We start from the raw sequence: 22,826 nt of genomic DNA on the forward strand, positions 1-22,826 counted from the left end.
TCCGCCTATCACTCAAGAGGTTGTGGGTTCGATCACCACAAGGATGAGAGTGATTAAGTGGTATAGGTTTCCGCCTATCACTCAAGAGGTTGTGGGTTCGATCACCACAAGGATGAGAGTGATTAAGTGGTATAGGTTTCCGCCTATCACTCAAGATGTTGCGAAATTCATTCACTTCCTAGAGACTTCGCTTCTCACAACGGACACAGTACTGATTTCTTCATAAACAGATTCAGGAGTCATTTCTATCAGCCTCAGTTGCAAGAAGAAAGATATTTTACTTTATTTCGGTAAACTTTACATTTTGGCGGTCAACTTAGACATAATTTATATTACATATCAAAATAATTAACCATTGGATTGCTTACAGTTGCAGTGATCTTGACCTTTTGACCCATTATCTACTTTGTTAATGGTAAAATCGCTTTAGAATTGCTAGCCCAAATTATATAAGTGTCCATCTTTTTGTCATGATCAAACTTATTGTGCACCCAAACAAAATCTTAGCTCTATTAATTATGGTTAATGAGTATATATCAAATATGTGTGAGAAATAATTTGAACGCTAGGACCAAAATATTTTATGCTTACTTAGAATTTGGACTCAAAGTAATAAAATCCGTGTTTGATTATGTTGGGAGTCAAACAATAGGTCACAAGGTCAAGGTCAAATATTATATTAAAAAAGAAACTGTATTAAACTCCAATGGCTACATAGTAATGCTGACCATAAATTAGCATTTAATTTATTTTTTATTCTATATATTAAAGGCATGTTTTCCATTCAGAAATCATATCACTTTGAATAAATCCCCTTTTTAATGAGATTTGGAAAGTTAAACTTTTTTTCTTGGAATTATTAATAATATCTTGAACAAAGATCAATGAATTTACACGTTGATATAATTCCACAAATAGATATGTATTACAAACAAAAAGTGTCTCACATGCTGTCATTTCTCAGATAAAAATGATTCAGTTTGAATATTCGAAAGGAAGGTAATCGATCCTGACATGCTTTAACATTGCTTACTTTTTTTTGGAGTTTCGCCCCTTTGTTAACTAAAATTTTGTGGATGTTTAAATTTCAACTATTTTCTGCATCGGTTGTTTTAAAATAAAACTGCATCAAGGAAAATCAACGTATCTGAATAATATTAAAATATTCTGAAGATTCCTGTGATATAATTAAATTAAATAGTTTAACGAGTAATAAATGTGTTATGATTGTCATAAAACTTGGCCAGACTATTTATCATTAAGAAACTAGGTTTAAAAGTTTTGGTAATGTCGGTTTAAAAAAAGAAGTTATCTAGCTCAAACTTCCAATAACCGTTATGCCACCGTAACCATTACGTCAATCGGGGAATCCCAGCGTCAATATAACATATATTGCTAGCAAACTATTCGGCTTTAGTGACCAAAGGAAATGATGTTTTAAAGTTCATGCTAGTCGTGGATATCGCTACTTAAGGTCGGAACAATTTCAATGGATGTGTAGGTCAGACCTAAAAAACAACACATCTGAAGATATTTAGAGCTTTTTTGTATACTTAATATCTTCAGATGTGTTGTTTTTCTCATTGTATGTACCAAAATGGTTTTAAGCAACATTTTAATGACAAACAATGATTCAGATGCCTGTGGGTCAGACACCACTAAATAAATTTCCGAGATTATTAAATTCACCAATTTGCGTGCAACATAACACTGATTTCTAGTGCTTTATAACATCCAACATCATATATGGAGAGAAAACTTCACTTGAGTACAAAATATTACACATCGTTAGAAAAAAGTCACGTTTCTCGTAAGGGAAAACAAATGGTTGAACGTAACCACTGTGTTTTCGGTATAATGACAGTTTCCTGTGAACGAGGACAAACAATGCGGTGAAAAAAATGTAAGCGATAAAAAATAGATCAAGTAGATCCAGCATGTTCAGCCTGTTTTTTGAAAACACATACCGCACGAAATACTTCTACAAATCTACGGCATACATCCGAGGTTGTTTTCGATTGGAAATGACCGAGGTGTTCCGATTGAACTCCTTATTGCATCAATATTATATGTGTATGCTTATAAGATTAATTCCTTTAAGAGGGCATGATGTGACACCATACCAGACGCAATGCCTTGAATATATTATTGCTACTTCATTTGCATATATGCAGTTCCCTTGTGAGTATGCATTAATTAATTAACAAATAATTAATTAATAATCGTCCTGATGGGTGATCCAAAATGTTTATCTTGTATTGCTTAAAGGAAACATTTAATAGCTTTGCAAACGCTTATCTATGTTGTCAGAGAAAAAGAGAGTCGTGCGATAGCATCCAATTAAATGATTTCGCATGTCCCTCATTTCAAAGGCAGTCGCATGACCTTATTTTTTTCGTAAGTACCTACTAACTGAATATTTACGGGTTTTTTGTGTGGTCTACATAACAGTTTGTACCCACTACCCCACTTATTTGGCAAGCCACTGCTAACAATCCCCGCTTCACCTGATTAAAATAAAGGTCGCTGCATGTCAGAAAAACTAAATATACAAAAAACTTGAGAAATACTGCCTTCTCATTAGACACATATTATGTTGACCACTTACACAAAAGAATGCGTCGCATAAATCCATTTATTTGTGCAAGTACATACTAACCATCTTTAAAAGTCTAGTTTAAGGAATGTTTGGCATGACCATCCCCTGCTGTGCATCTCCTGCTAAATGCACTGATGTCACAGTAGGGGCCAATTTTCTGTTTATTTGTTTTCTTGGCTCAGGGCCATTTAAGGTTCATTTCTATAATAAAACATCCAAATCTGCACAGCAGGATATTCAGATCAGAGATCTGATAAGACAATTTGGCAATTAGATTTTAAGATTAAGATCAATACACAGAGTTTTTGTACAATACACGTTTTTGTGTGTGTTTTTGTTGTGTACAATACACTTTGTTTTGGAGGGGTCACTTATAGAAGGATTAAACTAGGCCTTTAAACATAACTTAAGGGCCAAATACTCCATACTCAATGATTAAATCGAAAACTATTAAAAATACTTAGTCGGTATTATTGCTTTACACATAAACTATACAATGTTAAGTAATTGGTAATTTTGTTTTATCTTTAACATATTAGATAACAATGAAATTGCCAACATTTTAAATACCAACCTGAACCTGGAGTCTGTAAACGTTCCCCATGTTTGCGTGTCAACGTCCTGTCATTCTCGTTCACCAGAGTGGTGATACTATGCGTTAGATTGATCACGATCGAACCTCTGATGAATGAGAATGCGTCCTGTATGTTCGTGTATATTTAACATAGATTCGTGTATTTTCCACATAGGTCTATGTATACTGCACACAGCGTCGTGTATTTTCAAAAAAGGTTCGTGTATTTCACAGATCCGTGCATACTGCGCATAGGTTTGTTTATACTGCAATTATGTTCATGTATATTCCATATAGGTTCCTGTTTTTCCCTGTAGGTTCGTGTATATACCACAAATATTCGTGTATATATGTAGCATATAGGTTTGTGTATATCCCACATATGTTCTTGTACATGTATATCCCACTAAGGTTTGTGTATATACCCCGTACACTCGTGTATATACCATACAGGTTCGTGTATATATACAATTGTACCACATAGAATCGTGTATTTATGTATCATACAAGTTTGTGTACATTTGACAGAGGTTCGAATATATACCGTATAGGTTCGAACAGGCTCGTGTATTTACCCTATAGATTCGTGTATGTACCTTACAGGCTCGTGTATTTACCCTATAGATTCGTGTATGTACCTTACAGGCTCGTGTATTTACCCTATAGATTCGTGTATGTACCTTACAGGCTCGTGTATTTACCCTATAGATTCGTGTATGTACCTTACAGGCTCGTGTATTTACCCTATAGATTCGTGTATGTACCTTACAGGCTCGTGTATTTACCCTATAGATTCGTGTATGTACCTGACAGGCTCGTGTATTTACCCTATAGATTCGTGTATGTACCTGACAGGCTCGTGTATTTACCCTATAGATTCGTGTATGTACCTGACAGGCTCGTGTATTTACCCTATAGATTCGTGTATGTACCTGACAGGCTCGTGTATTTACCCTATAGATTCGTGTATGTACCTGATAGGCTCGTGTATTTACCCTATAGATTCGTGTATGTACCTGATAGGCTCGTGTATTTACCCTATAGATTCGTATATGTACCTTACAGGCTCGTGTATTTACCCTATAGATTCGTGTATGTACCTTACAGGCTCGTGTATTTACCCTATAGATTCGTGTATGTACCTTACAGGCTCGTGAATTTACCCTATAGATTCGTGTATGTACCTTACAGGCTCGTGTATTTACCCTATAGATTCGTATATGTACCTGATAGGGTCGTGTATTTACCCTATAGATTCGTATATGTACCTTACAGGCTCGTGTATTTACCCTATAGATTCGTATATGTACCTGATAGGCTCCTGTATTTAGTACTATTTACTAGTGTTTGAAAATCGGACTCCAATTACTATCGATAATCAAATCGAATCGGACCAAGCATTTCGATTTACTATCGAACAATAATCGAAAGTTCATAATATCAGTAAGGAATACATTATTTATACAAAGTATCACGAGCATTTAAATGGTTAAACCTGGATTCAGTACGTGTGATGCTATATACATGCTTTTTGCAACAGAAAGTAAATTTCCATAACCCCTTTCTGTCTTTTAACAACTAAACGAAAAAAACAACAACATTACAACAAAACACAAACTTAATAATTGCACATTAACTGCAAAATGATGCACACTGGAACATTTAAGTTATCTTAATATTTTATCCAAGTAAATGCATAAAAAATGTTTTTGTTAACCTGTTGAATTTAACATTTCATAAGAACATCTTAATTTCATAAAGCTTTCATCAAAAAAGTAATTTAGTTAATTACAAACCAAACCAAAAACGGCTTCAAAAACAGAATGCATCGAGTCGGGATCCTCTGTATTTACAGGAAAGATCGGACCCAATCCATCATAGAGACAGGTTATTGAAGAATGTTTTATGAAATATATAAACAATTAAGATTAATTTGTAATTTTGGGAGAGGTTGTAAGTTTTTAAGCAAAAGTGCTTACATTCACCGCATTTGTGTAAGAGAGTGACATCTATACATTTTACACGTAGGCAAACCTATACGTTATACACGTACCCGAACCTATACGTTATAAACGTACCCGAACCTATACGTTTAACATGTACGCAAACTTAAACGTTTTACACGTACCCGAACATATACGTTTTATACTTACTCGAACTTAAACGTTTTACACGTACACAAACCTATACGTTTTACACGTATGCGAACTTAAACGGTTGACACGTACCCGAACCTATACGTTTTACACGTACCCGAACCTATACGTTATACACGTTACCGAATCTATACATTATACACGTACACGAACCTTTACGCTATACTCATAAGCAAACTTATACGTTATTCACGTACGCGAACCTATACGCTATGCACGTACCCAAACCTATACGTTATACACGTCCACGGACCTATACGTTATATACGTATGTACCCGAACCTAAACGTTATACACTTACACGGACTTATACGTTATACACGTACCAGAACATATACGTTTTGCACGTATATGAATCTATACGTTATACACGTTATACATGTACGCGAATCTCTACGGCAAATTCACAGTCTTATGATTATGGTAAATAAGCGTACCTATATGGTTTATTCATGAATCTGTACGTTGGTTGACACGAATCTATTTGGTAAATGTAGACAAATATGTGTTGTATGTACAGGAAATTTTGTGGTATACGAGCGTATAAGTATTAACACGGACCTATATGGTATATACACGAATCTATATGGTATATACACGAACCTACATAGTATTCACACGAATCAATACGGTATATATATAGGTACATACGTGGTAAATACACAAACCTAAAATGTATGTGCATGAACCTATGTGGTATACACACGAATCTATATGTGACATGCTTTTCAACACAGCACGACTTTCAGATAATATGCTAAAAAAACACTAATACTTACATTGTGTTACCAAAAATCGGCCTTTGACAATTTAGTTAAGCGAGGAGCTATCAAGAAACAAGCTTATTTGTGAGTCGGAGATTCCTCAAGTCTTAATTACACTTGAAAGGCTTAGATACCGACTTCGGCCATCTAATGTTTTTTTCCTGGCTTGCAATAAAGGCTTGAGCCATGTTTTAATGAAGATCATAAGGCTAATTATGAAATAAACAAAGTGTTATGTTAAAACACTTTTATTTATCTTTAAATTTGACCATGTTAGAGACCCACTTTAGTTAAGAAATGCTTAATGAATACCGGCCACGCACATTACTCTTTTTTATATATATGGCTATACAACACCGAGTAAGTTGATCTATGATGTTTGAAGACACAATGTCATGTGCACGTACATTATGTATCACTTAAAATTCTGTTCAGAAAATATTTTAATTGCATCAAAGAATGTTGCTTTAATATTAATATCGTGGTATGCACATATTTAGTCTGTGAGTGTGATTTCGCATTCTAATTATGATATAATACTTTATAACGTTGCATTGGAACATCAAATCGCGCATAGAATTCTTGATGTTATAAAACAAAGTTATCACCATAGGAATTAAATAAATAAACAAAAAAGTACGCATATACCATACACGTTGTGAATTATGTCTGGAACAATTGTAGCATATTTAATAACATGTGTTGGCGTTTCTTCCGTGAACAATTTCAAGACAGTTTCCGCCAATAAAGTTCGGTTTTATTAATGACGTCTTAAGTAATGCTATTTAAGTTAAAATGAATATATCAAAATGTTTGTTCAAATGTCCTCACATACAAAGTGAATATTTGATCAGTCGTCGATATATCTTTTACCTTGACAAATGACATGGGCAGGGATATTGATTTGTGAATATATTTTTTAGAACACTTGTAAATTTTCGGCGTTTTTAGTTTGTAGAATGATAAATTCGCAATGTTTGCGCGCGTTGGTGTTTGTGCAGGGGTGGATGAGGGGGGGGGGGGGGTTATAAGGAGATTCACAGTACATGCAAACCGGAATCCGTTTTCGAATTGTAACCATATGTTTAACAACGAAATTCATAAAATCCCTCTGAGCCTGTTTTAACGTTTAAAAACAGGGAGTCGACCGACGGAGCTCTTGGTTTTGGTGTGGGGAGGTCATATACATGAAACATATAGTTTACTTACATCTGTATACGAACTTTTGATGTATCTCTTTATAAGTGTAGTTTTGCCGCATGCATGTATTCGGGTACGTGTATAACGTATAGGTTCGGGTCCGTGTAAAACGTATAGGTTCGGGTCCGTGTATAGCGTTTAGGTTCGGGTACGTGTATAACGTAAATGTTTGCATACGTGTAAAACGTATAGGTTCGGGTCCGTGTATAGCGTTTAGGTTCGGGTTTGTGAAAACGGATTGGTTCGGGTACGTGAACTCAAATAGGTTCGGATACGTGCATAACGTATGGGTTCGGGTACTTTTTTACATTTAGGTTCGCATACGTGTAAAACATATAGATGTGTATATTTGTAAAATGAATAGATACGGGTACGTCAAATCGTATAGGTTCGGATACGTGAAAATGAATAGGGCGGGTACGTGTAAAACGTGTAGATTTCCGTACATTTATTTCGTTTAATAATACAATATAGTTTCGTGAACATGCCATATTTTTGTATGGATCATGCAGGTTCAAAATACTATTTTTTTGTTTTCTCCTTTCCACAATAATAGAGTTCATACCACACCATATTCTGTCATTATAGTTGGAAAAATAAAATCTAATACACTGTATCATCTCAAATGTTCAAGTTAAGTTATCTGGACAATGCATGTTTCGGTATTTCATCATTTTTTATCAAGTTCGTGTATGTATAAATATATCAAGTACGTGTATGTATAAATATATCAAAATCACCCGTACCGTCATGTCTGGGATTTCATGAATTGCACAATAACTTGAAATATATTATTACAAGGCCATCCTTAAAACATGGTTCTTTGCAATGGCTCAACCGATTCATCGAAAAAGCCAACTATATATAAGGTTTGTAAAATAAAAAAAACCTGTTTTATATAAAGTTTTAAAGGAAATTCATAATTATGCTCTTCACTTCTTGAGTTTTACTCACAGTCTTAAAGCTGCACTCTAACAGATTATTTGTTTTGTCAACATTTTTTTACTTTTTTTAGTCTGTGAATGAGCTTATTTTTGCGAAATGTCTGGTAACTCGTAATATAAGACTGCATAACTTGAATAATATACATTTCTTTGTATATAAATGTTTATCCGGGTTTAGGTGCTTTTTTAGGCTTACCCATTTCCATGAATGTTGGTATCCCATTCTGGGATTACGAATTTACTTCAATTAACAAATGCATGAAATGGCTGCAAAAATGTTCAGAGATTAGCTTGATAAACACGTTATCCTCAGCTATCAGTATAGACATTGCACAATCATCAGAGATAGTCTCGTCTGGTTTTCCACCGGTTGTCGTACGATTTTTAAGGCGTACTTTCAACTTTCGTTGCTACCGGACCTAAATTTACTTACATTTCATTTTTTTTTCTAATTTATATTATATATCTAGCTGATATAGTATTGCCATGCAGGATAACCTGAAATATTGTTTGATGACAATCCTAATATAAATTCTAAACCGAATGTCAAAGTAGACGCTTCAATCCCATGTAATAACCCACCTTTATATAGCTCACCTGCATTCGACTTTTCATTCAGTTTTTTAGCCGCAGACGATATTGTTTGCGCATGCGTACAGATAACATCAGCGATTGGTAGAAACATCGCACGTGGTATTTCATTGAGACAATCCTGTATTCACAGGTAATATTCTCACGCTTAAGCAAGCAAGGTATGTTGAATTAGTTCGAATGGATTTATCGAAGGGTTAGTATCACGTTAAAGAATACGAAGATTTGCGGTTTTAAGAAAACGTGCACAATTTGTAACTTAAGCTAATGGGATTGTGAATTGTAAGTATATGACAAGCGTGGTATTAATATAATAACCATAAGGAAGTCAGAGTTTCTACTGAACGGACTAAATTTCGATTCACGGACTAGACAGGGAAATTTTGATAACGGATATTAATAAACATCTAGTTTTAACGGCGTCTATACAACGAAGATATTTTGTGACTATTACTTTCTACAGTATGGTATTTTAACCTGTGAGTTGTTTTCTACGAAAAACATAAATACGTTTATGTGAACATCAAAATCGGACAATAAAGACCTTCTAGACGCTTCATTGAGTGAAGTGGCACATTCCCCCTACCCCCCATAAAATAAGACTGTAGTGACCATTTTGAGGATGGGACAGAAGGACGGAGGGCCGGAAACGGAAGTGAAGACGAAGCTCGTAGTGGTTGGAGATTGTGGGTGCGGCAAAACTACACTTATAGAGAGATACATCAATAGCTCGTATACAGATGTAAGTAAACTATAAGTTTCATTTATAGGACCTCCCCAAACCAACTTGAACCCAGGGCTCCGTCGGTCGACGCCCTGTCAGTTTAAAACACTGATTCTTTTAGGGATTTTATGAATTTCGTTGTTAAATTTATATGATTACAATTCGAAAACGGATTCCGATTTGCTTGTAAAGTGAATCTCCTTATAAGTCCCCCTCCACAAACACCAACGCGCACACACATTGCGAATTTATCATTCTATAAGCTAAAAACGCCGAACATTCACAAGTGTTCTAAAAATATATATTCACAAATCAATATCCCTGCCCATGTCATTTGTCAAGGTAAAAGATATATCGACGGCTGATCAAGTATTCACTTTGTATGTGAGGACATTTGAACAAACATTTTGATAAAATCATTTTAACTTAAATAGCATTACTTAAGACGTCATTAATAATTGGCGGAAACTATCTTGAAATTGTTCACGGAAGAAACGCCAACACATGTTATTAAATATGCTACAATTGTTCAAGACATAATTCACAACGTGCATGCTATATGCATACTCCTTTGTTAATTTATTTAATTCCTATGGTGATAACTTTGTTTTATAACATCATGAATTCCATGCGCGATTTGATGTTCCAATACAACGTTATAAAGTATTATATCATAATTAGAATGAGAAATCACACTCAGACTAAATATGTTCATACCACGATATTAATATTAAAGCAACATTCCTTGATGCAATTAAAATATTTTCTGAACAGAATTTTAAGTGATACATAATGTACGTGCACATGACATTGTGTCTTCATACATCATAGATCAACTTTCTCAGTGATGTATAGCCATATATATAAAAAAGAATAATGTGCGTGGCCGGTATTCATTAAACATCTTAAATAATTTCTTAACTGAAGCGGGCCTCTGAAATGGTCATATTTAAAGATAAATAAAAGTATTTAAACATAACACTTTGTTTATTTCATAATTAGCCTTATGATCTTCATTAAAACATTGCTCAAGCCTTTATTGCAAGCCAGGAAAAAACATTAAATGGCCGAAGTCGGTATCTAAGCCTTTCAAGTGTAATTAAGACTTGAAGAATCTCCGACTCACAAATAAGCTTGTTTCTTGATAGCTCCTCGCTTAACTAAATTGTCAAAGGCCGATTTTTGGTGACACAATGTAGGTATTAGGTTTTTTTAGCATATTATCTGAAAGTCGTGCTGTGTTGAAAAGCATGTATTTAAGCTTTAAATATACTTTGATCAATAAAAATACGAACAGTTCTCGAATATTCTTTATTATCGTACTAGTAAACGAAACATTTCAACAATTGTACGGTTACTTTTCTCCACTTTGAATTTAATCTTATCATCATTGGCCAGACATGAGTTTCAAACCCGACGAGTGAAGATAGCAGTCCACATCTTCATGTAAAGATAGACGCGTTCGATATCTAAAATGATGATAATACAATTATTTTCATGATAAATAAGAATGTACATGTTTTTTTCTGTCCTGAAATATGGGCCAATCTTTGCAACGAATACTTCACAAAAAATTGTCATAGGAAAACATAAATTATTATTCATTTCGAAGTTTCTAACATCGATTTTGGACCGCTGTATAAAATTTAAGAATTAAAGTTCGAGGCTAGGTTTAATTATCTTACAAAAAAGACACAAAGCTATATTGTTAACTTGTAAGGTAGTACTCTGATTTAAGATGACACAATTACTATAAATTAAACATATTTTAGGTATAGACCAGGGCGGATACGTTTTCCTTATATAGGAGATGATGCAACACAGTTTAATAGCTACTCATTCGCTTTTATAAAGATGAAATAAACCAGTTTCTGAAAGGATTTATTCGACAAGCGGATTCACAAATGCATACGATTGTCGGCGAAGTATGACAATAATTTACATATCAAATACTTGTCTGAAGTGTCGGTATAAACTCCCACGTGTTTTATATCTCATCTTATTTATTTTTTTTGAAGCAGGTAAAGAAGTGTCACATTTTAAATCTTTTATAATAATTTTGTCGGCCAATTAGAATTGTTCATTTAATCAAACATCACCGAATGCATTACACCATAATAATATATGAATGGAATACATGTTAATACAAATAGAGGACATACATTTTTTTTCAAATTATCCTTGAAATAAATACCATACAAAAAAGGAGACATACACGTCAGACGGACAGTAACACGTGGACTCCACATGTGAATATCAGCTTAAAATAAGCCATGACAACACTTCCGTAGGCACATAAATGCCACCGAATTTCCAAAATGCCACCGGCTGTTTGATAAGAGAAAATGTCAAATCTGAGAGAAAAAAACCCCTAACAAAACACCACAAATCCAGTGTTATAAAGTTATAAGGGTTTTCTGATATTTATATTTGTAATACCAGTATAAAGTTACAACGCACGTACTTCTTACGACCGTGTTTTTATATGTATATATATATAAATATCCTATATCATAATTCACTACGGTTGAACCTCGTTGGCTCGAAATCCCAGGGACCGGCGAAATTACCTCGAGCCTCGGGGATATCGAGCCAAGCGGGAATACTTACATTTAGTATAAAGAAATGGGGATTTTATATCCAGTTCGAGCCGTCGAGGAAATCGAGCCAAGCGAGTTCGAGGCAACGGGGTTCGACTGTTATTTGATACTCATCTAATATATCATTCAGTAATAAAGGCACAGACAATATATTGTGCAATTATAATCTAGTTATGGGCAGTGATATTGGCTTTAAAAATAACGTGTTTATAAGTACGCATTAATTTTATTGACTTAAACTGTTGTCATTGTTTCTTATGATTGCTGAATTCATGTGAATATATAAATATCATTGACAGATAACGATCGCTGAAAAGACATTTCTATACAAAAGACAAGTACAGTGTCAAAATTATTGCTAAGATAATTACAGAAAAACAAATCGTCTGTCATCACGGAAACGGTGTTATGTCATAAAAATCAATTTTAATGTCTGGTAACAAAAATGTTCCCCGGGGTAATACAGTTTACTATTGTTTAGGTAGTAGGTTCACTCTGACATCGGTTAGGTATGTTTCCGTATATATCATCTGGTGTAGGGATCTTAAGGGTGTGGATAAATCAACGTACATTGTATTATGAAATAATGAGCATTTCTTTTATGTGGTTGACAGTTGATTATAAGTATTTCTTTTGCCACCAATGAAAGTCCGTTCAATCTCGTTTCCCGTGAATGTCAGCATGTTCCATCATTGTACCTCACTTTTCCATGAATTTCTTTAAAAAATAGTTCTGTTTTGTTTTTTTGAAACTTTGTGCATTGTTTATTTTTGTATACTGAATCATAATTCTATTTCAACATCTCTATTTTAGTTATATCGCCATTTTAAGTTTCTTTAAATGTTTGATTAATCTTTGGTCGGCATTGCCGAAATCCGGACTATGTTTATGTTATGGTTTATTGCGCTGGTTACATTAATTCCGCTTTGTCGCTCTGTGCAAATGATAGAAGACTCAAAAGAATGCCTTAAATAAATTAGCTAGTGCGATAAAAGTACCGAGGGTTTGAGATTCTTAACAGGGCAATTTTAATAAATGTTTTATAGATTATATAGAAAGCTGTCGAAACTGGTGCTAATACGCGGGATATATTTCAATAAATGGGGGGAAATTATTAAATTAGACAAGAAAGTAGACCACAGACTTTTTCATTCAATGGGTGGGTTTAAAATAGCGTTCATTCTCAGAGGCGTCCTTTTATAATTGTAAAGACTCAAGTTTATCTTTGATCGAATAGAAAGTGGACCCGAGTTCAGAGGTTTCTGACTCAAAATATGAACTGCAGAGCCTGAATTATGTATGAAAATGAAATGTTTCGTTTACGATGTTTGTCTGTCAATTCCATGACAATAATGGAAAACCATAAATCTGAAATTATTTCGTTATTCGGAAGGAGCAATAAAATGCCTGTTTATCAAAAACATCTTTTTGTAATGCACTACTTAATGAGAAATCTAGTTATCTTCGTAAGAGTATAAAAGCCATCTGTACGGTACGGGATTATAACTTAATTATGTCTTGCAAATATCCGTATCCGGTCGTACCAACATGTGCGTGCAATATTCAATGATGCAAACCTTTTTATAGACGCTGAAGAAGATTGTGACTTTAGAAAAATTCATTGATGTAGTTCTGTAGTCCTGGATGACCTTGAAAACCATCAATAAGGGCAACCGAACCGTTTCGAAACCCGGTATCATGAAAAGCATTCCTTTAATTCACTGTTTTGCTTCGAGTGTCGTAAATGGTTCGTAAAATTTGCCATGTTTGAACAGCAAATATTGTAGGCGGAGATTTCATTGGAATCTTAAGTGCGGTTTAAGTATCACGGGTTCTTGCGGTTAGGACTTGTATTCCCATGATGATTTTATTGTAAAAGGGCGTAAGTCGAGCGACTAGCTCACTTCATTCACTAATATGACAAAAGTCTTCCTGTGTATTAAAAGGGGGGATATAACGTTCGTTGCGGTTGATGCTTACATTTCACAATTGCACCGGATGAGAATGGAAGTATTATTCAGTCAATCACACTTCTAAAAATATCCGTAATACTAAAAGCGTGCGCTGTCCTTATATTTAAAAATATCCGTAATACTAACAGCGTGCGCTGTCTTTATATATATATATATATATATCTTTGAAGTTGTTTTCGATGGCAAATCAGCGGTTGAAGGTAACACAAGCCCGCAAGCCCTGCACTGGTCACGTATTCCGGGCTTGCTCAAATTTTGAATTTTATATAGCAGGGCTTGTTAAAAAAATTGATGTCAAGGATTGAATAGTATATGAATTCGGGCTTGTTTATCCAAAAGTCAAATTTTGATGGCTGGAAAATGGCCGAGTTATTCCGAATGCAGTATGAGTTGTGTATCATTCTGATAGAAATGACACTTATTGAATGAAAGGGCTTAATTCATGTACATCAATTTTTGCCTGTATGTTTACATATTTCAAAATCGTGTTTTCCTATATTTTCAGACGTACACAGCGACTGGGTTCGATACATACAACACCACATACCAGGTGTCTGCTACCTACAGAATACACCTCTCTATATGGGACACTTCAGGTAATTCATATAGTCACATAGCAAGAAAAATGACAAACAGCAAAAACAACGACAAGAAATGCAGACAGAACAACAATAAAGAAACATACAAACTAACCTACAAAATCAACAAAAAACACTGTCTATTTCAAAGGTGATCGTCACATAGCTTGGACACTAGAATATGGCCCTTCAGTCCTTTGATGTTGTTTAGAAAGTAATAATATGACATTTCAATACAATCATCGAAGAATTTTACTGGAAAAAAATATACATAGTATTACTTTTTAAACAATATCAACGGAATGAATGACCCTATTACAGTGTCCAAGCTATGTGACGATCTCCTTTGATTTAGACGGTGGTTTCTTGTATGTAAGTATGTTTGTTTCTTTATTGTTTTCTGTCTGCATGCCGGTCTTGTCGTTGTTTTTGTTGGTTGCCAGTTTTCTTTGACCCATAGCTATAATTTCCTTGTAAGACCCTCCTTTGGAGTTATCATTATCGTCAATTTATACAATATTTAATGACGATATATCAAGATTTATATCAAAATTATAAATTCTTTCTCAAACAAACAGCCCGATGCTTTTCAATGCTTGTACGGTACATTCCTCTGTGGTTTGTGAAATATGAACCGCAGTTTATTATCTGCATATTCAATGATATTTGCATTTAATACCAAGTAATTAGTTAAACATGGTTTTCCTATACATTATTGTGGACATTTATAAAGAATTGCTTAAGAAGACCGAATAATTGTTAACAGAAATGAGACATTATCAGGAGCGATAATATGGTATAAAATGAATCGAATCTTTAAAATCGGTGTCAGGTATTTTTTAGCAAATGACATCGGTATGCGGGGTAGTAACAAACAAATTGTGACCTTATATCAATATAAAATAAAGCTATTTCCTATGTGAAAATATATTGAAGTATTTGCATGAATAGATATATCGCGTGGAAGTATTCGACCCCACACACTGTGTTCTGATTTGTATCCAATTTTTATACAAAAATGGCGGAGACATCTCGTGCTTAATTCGACTTTCACAGCAACGCTGAAGTATCACAATTAAAGGTTATTTATTTGTTTCGCTTTATCTGGCCTCCCACAAATTTAAATGGATTCTCTTTCTCCTGTCTGGGACATCATTCATAAAAGTTTCGATTTGTTGACACCGAACATTTTTGGGCCAAGCAATCGTAACAACTCGACCATCTTCGTCAAGCTCGGATATGCTTCCGAAAATAACCTAGCGTGATCGTATCGGTTTGGAGACGGTTTTACGAAAGTAGCCGAGCCTGACCAATTGCAAGCAAAGGTGTGGTTGGATAAAAAACATGCATATTTCGGGAACACTATCAGGCAACACTATCAGACAATATACAGACAGTTTTGATAGATATAATCCGAAAGTAAATGTCTCCCGTGTTCTTTTTTGTTGCTATGTAATTACAAGCATAATATTAGCGCACATACGTTTAATAAGCACCATCTGAAGATACTCATACTGATAACCATCTATCCTGGGACCACTGTTTGGCTATTTCTGTACTTCACTCTCTTCGGTATATCTCCTGATGGATTTCTTTTATTTTTAGTTAAAATCTTTCTTCGATATGCGTAGTGTTTGCAATATTAAAGGCTGAGCTTATAAGCACATCTTTGTATCACTCCATATTTGCATGTTAACGATTCAATATTATTTTCTCGATCGAATGGTTGTTGAAATTAGTAGTTAACGGCCACATACTGGCCATATCAGCAGCGGATATGGGGTAAAGATATCCCACCTGGGCTTATCAGCTGTCTATGTTGTTTTTAGTCCACCTTTATCTTGATTTCCATGCACACTTAACGCTTTACCATTATCATCCAATGCACACTGATGTGATGCATTCCCACGGACGCATGGGCGCTCGAGCGGGTTCAGAATCCAAATAAATCATCGCAAAATATGTGTTTGGAGGTATCTCCTAATTCATTGGAATCTTTGCTTATCTCACCGTGCAGGTATAAACGTCTGTCTACCCTGATAGCATCCTTACGATGATTTTTGTACTGATCTTAATGTTCTACCCCATCGTGGGTTAGTATTTTTTGCCATAATCACAACCCAATAATAATGTCTCAAATAATGGTACCGTTTTAGCAAAAATAACCCCCATAATGGACGTAGTGAGAGATTACAGCCAAAAGGTTTGATGAATACAAATGTAAGGCATTTCAAGCAATTTAGCCTAATAAGTATGGCTTACTGTTTGAAACTGTATGCATGGTCTTTGGGTTCAAACGACTTTGACTTGTATAGGACATTCGTGTTATGCGGTTCAGTCGCAGACTTTTTTCCTGCACAGCAATTAAATAAATGGGGTTTCCTGCATTGTTGATGCCCAGTCAGCAGTAGTTTGTAAGCATGCTTTGTCTATTTTTGTAACACAACACCCTCTTGAACTTAAATCACTTCTTATCGGGCTGAATTTGGAACCAAACTCTAAAAGTCTGGAATGGCGGACGGCTTATTGGGCGATTAACTTCATGGAATTTATGGTATGGGCTTTTGGGCTCGAGGGTCAAAAATTAAGGTCGCGCAATTTTGCAGGTGTGACAGATAAACGAAATCAGTGCCAACATTTTAAGACGGCAAGCCTTTTTGATCAATGCACGGTCGAAGACTATTGTTGTAAAGGTCTTTGTTTTAAGGACAGATTAGGGGCATTTGTGGCAAATAGTTGGCGGAGATCTTCCGAATTCTTTCCTCCAACAATAGGTGCTAGGTTGACAAGAAACTTATATTAAAACTATTTTGCCAAAATTCCTTCATAAGGAATGTGGCGGGTTTGGTTGATTGTCAAGCCTGTTATACGGTTTTATCCTGCAGACTTTGCAATAAGCACAATTCCAAAAGACACGCCAAACTATGCGGTTATCAGTTTTGAGGAAAACGTCTCCGGTCGTCATCATTCGAAGGCATGGAAACGGGTATAAATATTTAAAAAGGTGCGGGGCTTTTGCTTAATCGCATTTAATGGTTAAATTTGCTAATCCAATAAAGGCAGCAGACCACTGTCTAATTTGGTGAAAATTGGATTAAAATATATATCGACACACAATGATTTAATATTCGTATAATCCGCGATTAATCGCGTAATCTTAGTCGCGTTCTCGTTCTTCCTTGATTTAATCAATGTTGTGCAGGCGCTTATTAGTTCAAGCAAGATCATCGACATTCCATAATTTACCGCCGAGCTATGATTGATACATTATCAAAGCACCTAATTTGCATATATTCAAATAAGATCATTCATTTATTATGGCTGCCAAAAATATATCAAAAGTATTGCACTGGAATTTTATCACGCTAGATCTATTGGCGAGAGGTTTGTCTTAATCTTTCAAACCAACTTAACAATAGTTAAAGAATGATTTTGATTATTTGAAATACAAACCACCGTGACATGAAATGTTATATTTGAAATCGAAATCGAAACTCCTAAATCATCTAGAATGTCGTAAAAAGACACTGAACATGTCATACTGAATGTACAAGCCGGAAAATAAACTGAAAGCTAAATATGCCTTTGACTAAATATTTGCAGGCACGAATTACATCGTACATGTACATGCATTCGTTTTGTATTCGTGGCTTGAACATATTTTACACGATTGTGATTGGGGAACAACATGATGACGTCATGTCGGTCAAATTCTAAAGCACGATTAGGTCAGGCCGATAGACGAATTTATAGGCTGTAGGTTATGATGCAAAAGCATTTAAAACAATTTCATTTTAATTCTGAATTCGTATTTACATAAAGCCCCGTCAACGTCCCGTGCGATTAACGAGCGCGCTGGGTATCATGAAAAAAGGACCAATCCCGGAATTTACCGAAAAGATACGATCACATTACGAATAATAACCGTTAATTGTTCTTTATATTTGCAGGTGATTCCGGATATGACCGAGTGCGGCCGGTGTCATATACGGGGGCGGATCTCGTACTAGCTTGTTTCTCCATTGGCAACCCTGACTCCCTACACAATATTGTTACCAAGGTGAGTTTTCTAAACTCAATCCACTAATTCTCAATGCTCCCCCCCACACACACACAAGAAAAGGCTAAAAAAGTAATAAGACAAAAGAGCGAGAACAACAACCTCCCTCAAAAATCAGGATTAACTTTACCAGGAATTCAATCCACTGTACTTCCCAATGCTCCCCCAAACAGATTCCTCTTAAATCAGGATACACTTTTTCATCCATAAACCCTTTCACCTCTAAATACAAATCTCAAACACGGAATATTACTAAATAGTTTGAAAATGCCATTTATTTGGATAATTACCCCGTCGACCCCCCCCCCCCCCCCCTCCCCTCTAATGTTTACAAAACAACTTGGAGTTATATCTAGTCCTTTTGTTGAAAACATACAGTTGATTCGTCTCATGAGTTCAATTGTAATTTGTTCAGCTAACACAATTATCTAGTTAGGCCATTGTCATCCGTACTTGATGATATCTTTTGCTCGTTCGGTAAATTTATTTTCAAACAGAAGTCGGTGAAAACCTTCCTCCTATTTCATTTATATCTAGTTTTGTTGAGAGAAAAACAATCACGCACTAACCATATATCTTATCTTGCATTTGGAATTACAATTGTGAAAAATATACTGTGAAGTAATGCACACGTTATAAACATTTTTAAACAAAAGGCTCACAACGGTTATTTTAAAACAGCTGATATAGTGATAAAGTATATCATTGTTCATTATTAAATGTTTTGAATTCTTGTATTTATTCTCTGACTGAATATTATTTCATTTTCCGTTAACAGTGGTTACCGGAAATTCGAGAGCACTGTCCAAATGCACCAATCATCGTCGTAGGATGCGGCAATGACATGCGCACAAACGATGACGTCATTGCCAAGTTAACCCGAAGTAATCTTGCGCCAGTAACGTACGAACAAGTAAGAGTTATTTTCTGTTCTTTTCTGTAATAGAAGTGAAAACTTTCAGTCAGTGATTTTGAGGAAAAAACAAAATTGTATCTTTTGTACCAAAGTTTGCTTTGCTCACAAACACAGGTTCTATATTTATTGAAGTAAACACATGTTGATTACAAATTATATTCATGATGTTTTAACTTACACAATGCCCAGCGTTTGTCCATTTTACCTGCCATACTTCATAAAGTAATAATTATAACAATTTCTTTTTACGTTTTAGGGACTAAAAACCGCGAAGGACATTGACGCTCTTGTATACTCGGAGACGTCAGCCAAAACATCAGAAAGCAGCGTCAGAGATGTTCTTGAAGTTGCGGCTCTGTCGTCTGTCGGCACTAAACAAATGCACGCGGGCGAATCGGACGGACAGCGTCGTAAGTCATTCCGGAAAAAGAACACTAGCAGCATGGGAGAGGCGAAGAGTGCCATCAAAAAAGAGTCGAAAAAAGGCTGTGCCATAATGTGATACTGTTGGGACGTTTTGACTAAAGCGGTGCCGTTTTGACTAAAACGGGGGCGTTATGACTAAAACGCTGATGTTTTAACTTACCATCAAATGGGGCGCATTGATCAACAAGAGAACGTCATGATACAAATACGCTATGCATTGGGACCATTTTCCTGTTAACATGTGGTGTCAGGATTTATGACATGGTCTGTCATGCCATATGGTGGGTTTGGCGTCATAAACTATCACCTTAACGTTAATGTTCATGGTGCCAGTTTAACGTATACGATGGCTTCAATCCATACCAGGAATAGGAGTTTCGCCTTTATGCGAAACGAGAGTTAAAATAACTTAGTTTGGGAGGAGGTGTTTTTCAAGTTTGATTTGTCAATGACAAATTTCGTTATTGCAAAAGTTAAGAATTTTAATATAACACCTGCGTGTGTAGGTTGGTATCTACAAGATAAAGAAATCAGTATGGAAAATTGAAATATAAGTTGATAAGTCGTGCATTTGATCTAAGCTGATGAAAAAATGATTTCATTAAATTGTACGGTCGTTCGTCGGGTGGAAATTGATGAATGAAGGGTCATTTGAGGTTTTTAACCGCGTTTCCATTGAGTTTTATTCGGGTGGTTAATTCAATATGACGGTGTGCAGTGAACATAAAATTAATGAGATGAGATTACTTTTGGACATTAACGCTCGCTTTTGGCTTAGCCTAGTGTTTGGGTACCGATTTATTGCCATTTGTCTACACTTTAACTACTATTAATAATTATTTTGACGCAACTGTGCCATATAAGTTGTGTCGGTCTAGTCATTATTGCCTCCAATTGCAAGGCTTTAACTGAAAATAATCATTGTGCATTGTTTTGTTTTTGTATATTTATTGACTTAAATGCAATCCATTTGTACACTGTTATTACTTTCATTCATAAAAACAGAACAATCGAACGATTGTTGTTAGCCTAAGGTGGTTATTGTTAGCCATAGATGACGTATCCATTTGTTTAAGTATTATATTTAAAACTGTATCCTAGGTTGACTAACGAGCACCCGCGCTCAAGTTTAGCTGCTAATAGAACAAACAATTTTGAAGGAGTGAAACTTCCCCCTCAAACTTTCCATATTGTAGATGTAAAAAAACTGTTGCAAATGTATTTAGCAATTTGACACCACGTTGGCCTATCCTGCTTTGTGCTTTATTTTCAATGATAGCTTTACGCCATTGATGATTTAGCTATTATCAGGTGTGTTTGTTCAAAACGAGGCTAATAGTTACCCATACTATTCTTAATATTGAACAACCCCATGCAGAGAAGTTCTTCCATAATGTAATTTTCTTTTAACAAATAGTTATGTTTTAAATAATTTCTTTCACTGTAATTTCCGTAGATTTTTTTATTTGGTATAGATTTTAGTCAGGTTTTTTTTTCAACTATTATTTTTCCGCGTATTGAAACATGTTTGATTGCTTGTTAAGTAAGTAAATATAGCTAACGGCTTGTCTAATAAGCAGTTTTGGCTAAGCCTTAAATACCATGGTTTGTATGTTCCCAATTGTTTGCGTGTTTGCTGTTATTTATTGAGTTTGAATGGAACTGTTTGTTATTTAAATCTAAAACCTCATAGTGCAATATGCTTCATTGAAATCGGAAGGTAATTCATCACAGTGCTGTACCTATTTACATTTAACGTAGTAAATGACAAGGCAGAGTTAAGTAAAGCATATATAAATAATGTATTTGTCCTAAAATAAGACTTAAAAAGAAGCTTTGAGTTTAGTACATTTAAAATGTATTGGAAATTTTTTAATAAGTTAAGTAAGCTTCGAGATAGTCAATCCTGTTGGATAATGACCGTGGTGTTCCGATTGACACGAAACATTAAAGCAGAAATGAAGACGTCACTTTTTCCTCCACGGGTCTCATGACGTCACAGATATTTAAGATAACATTTGAACTTGTCATTTTCATGCGATAACGTCTAACCGTTTTATGCATATTGCTCATTTTTGTACATAGCACATGTTTTATTTTATTGCCAAAAGTATTATTACTATTTATTTAAATGTAACAAAGCAGTTAAGTAGCTGATTGGTCTTTTTGAATGACATTCATGCAACTTTATTAAAGTGTTTGCTTATTACATTGTATGCATAGCATAAAGACATTCCTGTTGTGTTTCTTGAAATTTTGCCTTTATATGCCAAAAAATGTATATTTTTGAAAATTGATACCATATTTGATACCATATGTATGTACAATATTGAGTTGCTTAAAAATGAAAAATATGAATAAAAACATAGAAAAACTGTGATAGAAATAAATTGCAGAGAGAACACTGTTATTTTGTTGTTTATGTTCAACCACTTCTGGAATTAAAACATCTACATGATAATGATGATGATGATGATGATGATGGTGACGACAATGACGATGATGATGGTTTTATAATGATGATGATGATGATGATGATGATGGTGGTGGTGATGATGATGATGATGGTGGTGGTGGTGGTGGTGGTGGTGGTGGTGGATGATGATGCTGATGATGATGACAACAATGACGATGATGATGGTTTTATAATGATGATGGTGATGATGGTGGTGATGATGATGATGATGATGATGATGATGATGATGATGATGATGATGATGA

At 35.0% G+C, this 22,826-nt stretch overlaps 1 protein-coding gene across 1 annotated transcript; it reads left to right on the forward strand.

The window, feature by feature from the left end:
* The first annotated feature begins 8,957 nt into the window (after positions 1 to 8,957).
* On the forward strand, positions 8,958 to 22,509 carry LOC128226737 (ras-like GTP-binding protein rhoA). The gene is made up of 5 exons (XM_052936798.1): positions 8,958 to 9,570; positions 14,631 to 14,721; positions 18,654 to 18,763; positions 19,542 to 19,676; positions 19,936 to 22,509. The coding sequence occupies exons 1-5, from the start codon at positions 9,451 to 9,453 to the stop codon at positions 20,179 to 20,181; spliced, it is 702 nt and encodes a 233-aa protein (XP_052792758.1). The 5' UTR covers positions 8,958 to 9,450; the 3' UTR covers positions 20,182 to 22,509.
* Positions 22,510 to 22,826: the final 317 nt, after the last annotated feature.

The sequence above is a fragment of the Mya arenaria genome, chromosome 1 (assembly GCF_026914265.1).
Source record: "Mya arenaria isolate MELC-2E11 chromosome 1, ASM2691426v1".
NCBI classification, from domain to species: Eukaryota; Metazoa; Mollusca; class Bivalvia; order Myida; family Myidae; genus Mya; species Mya arenaria.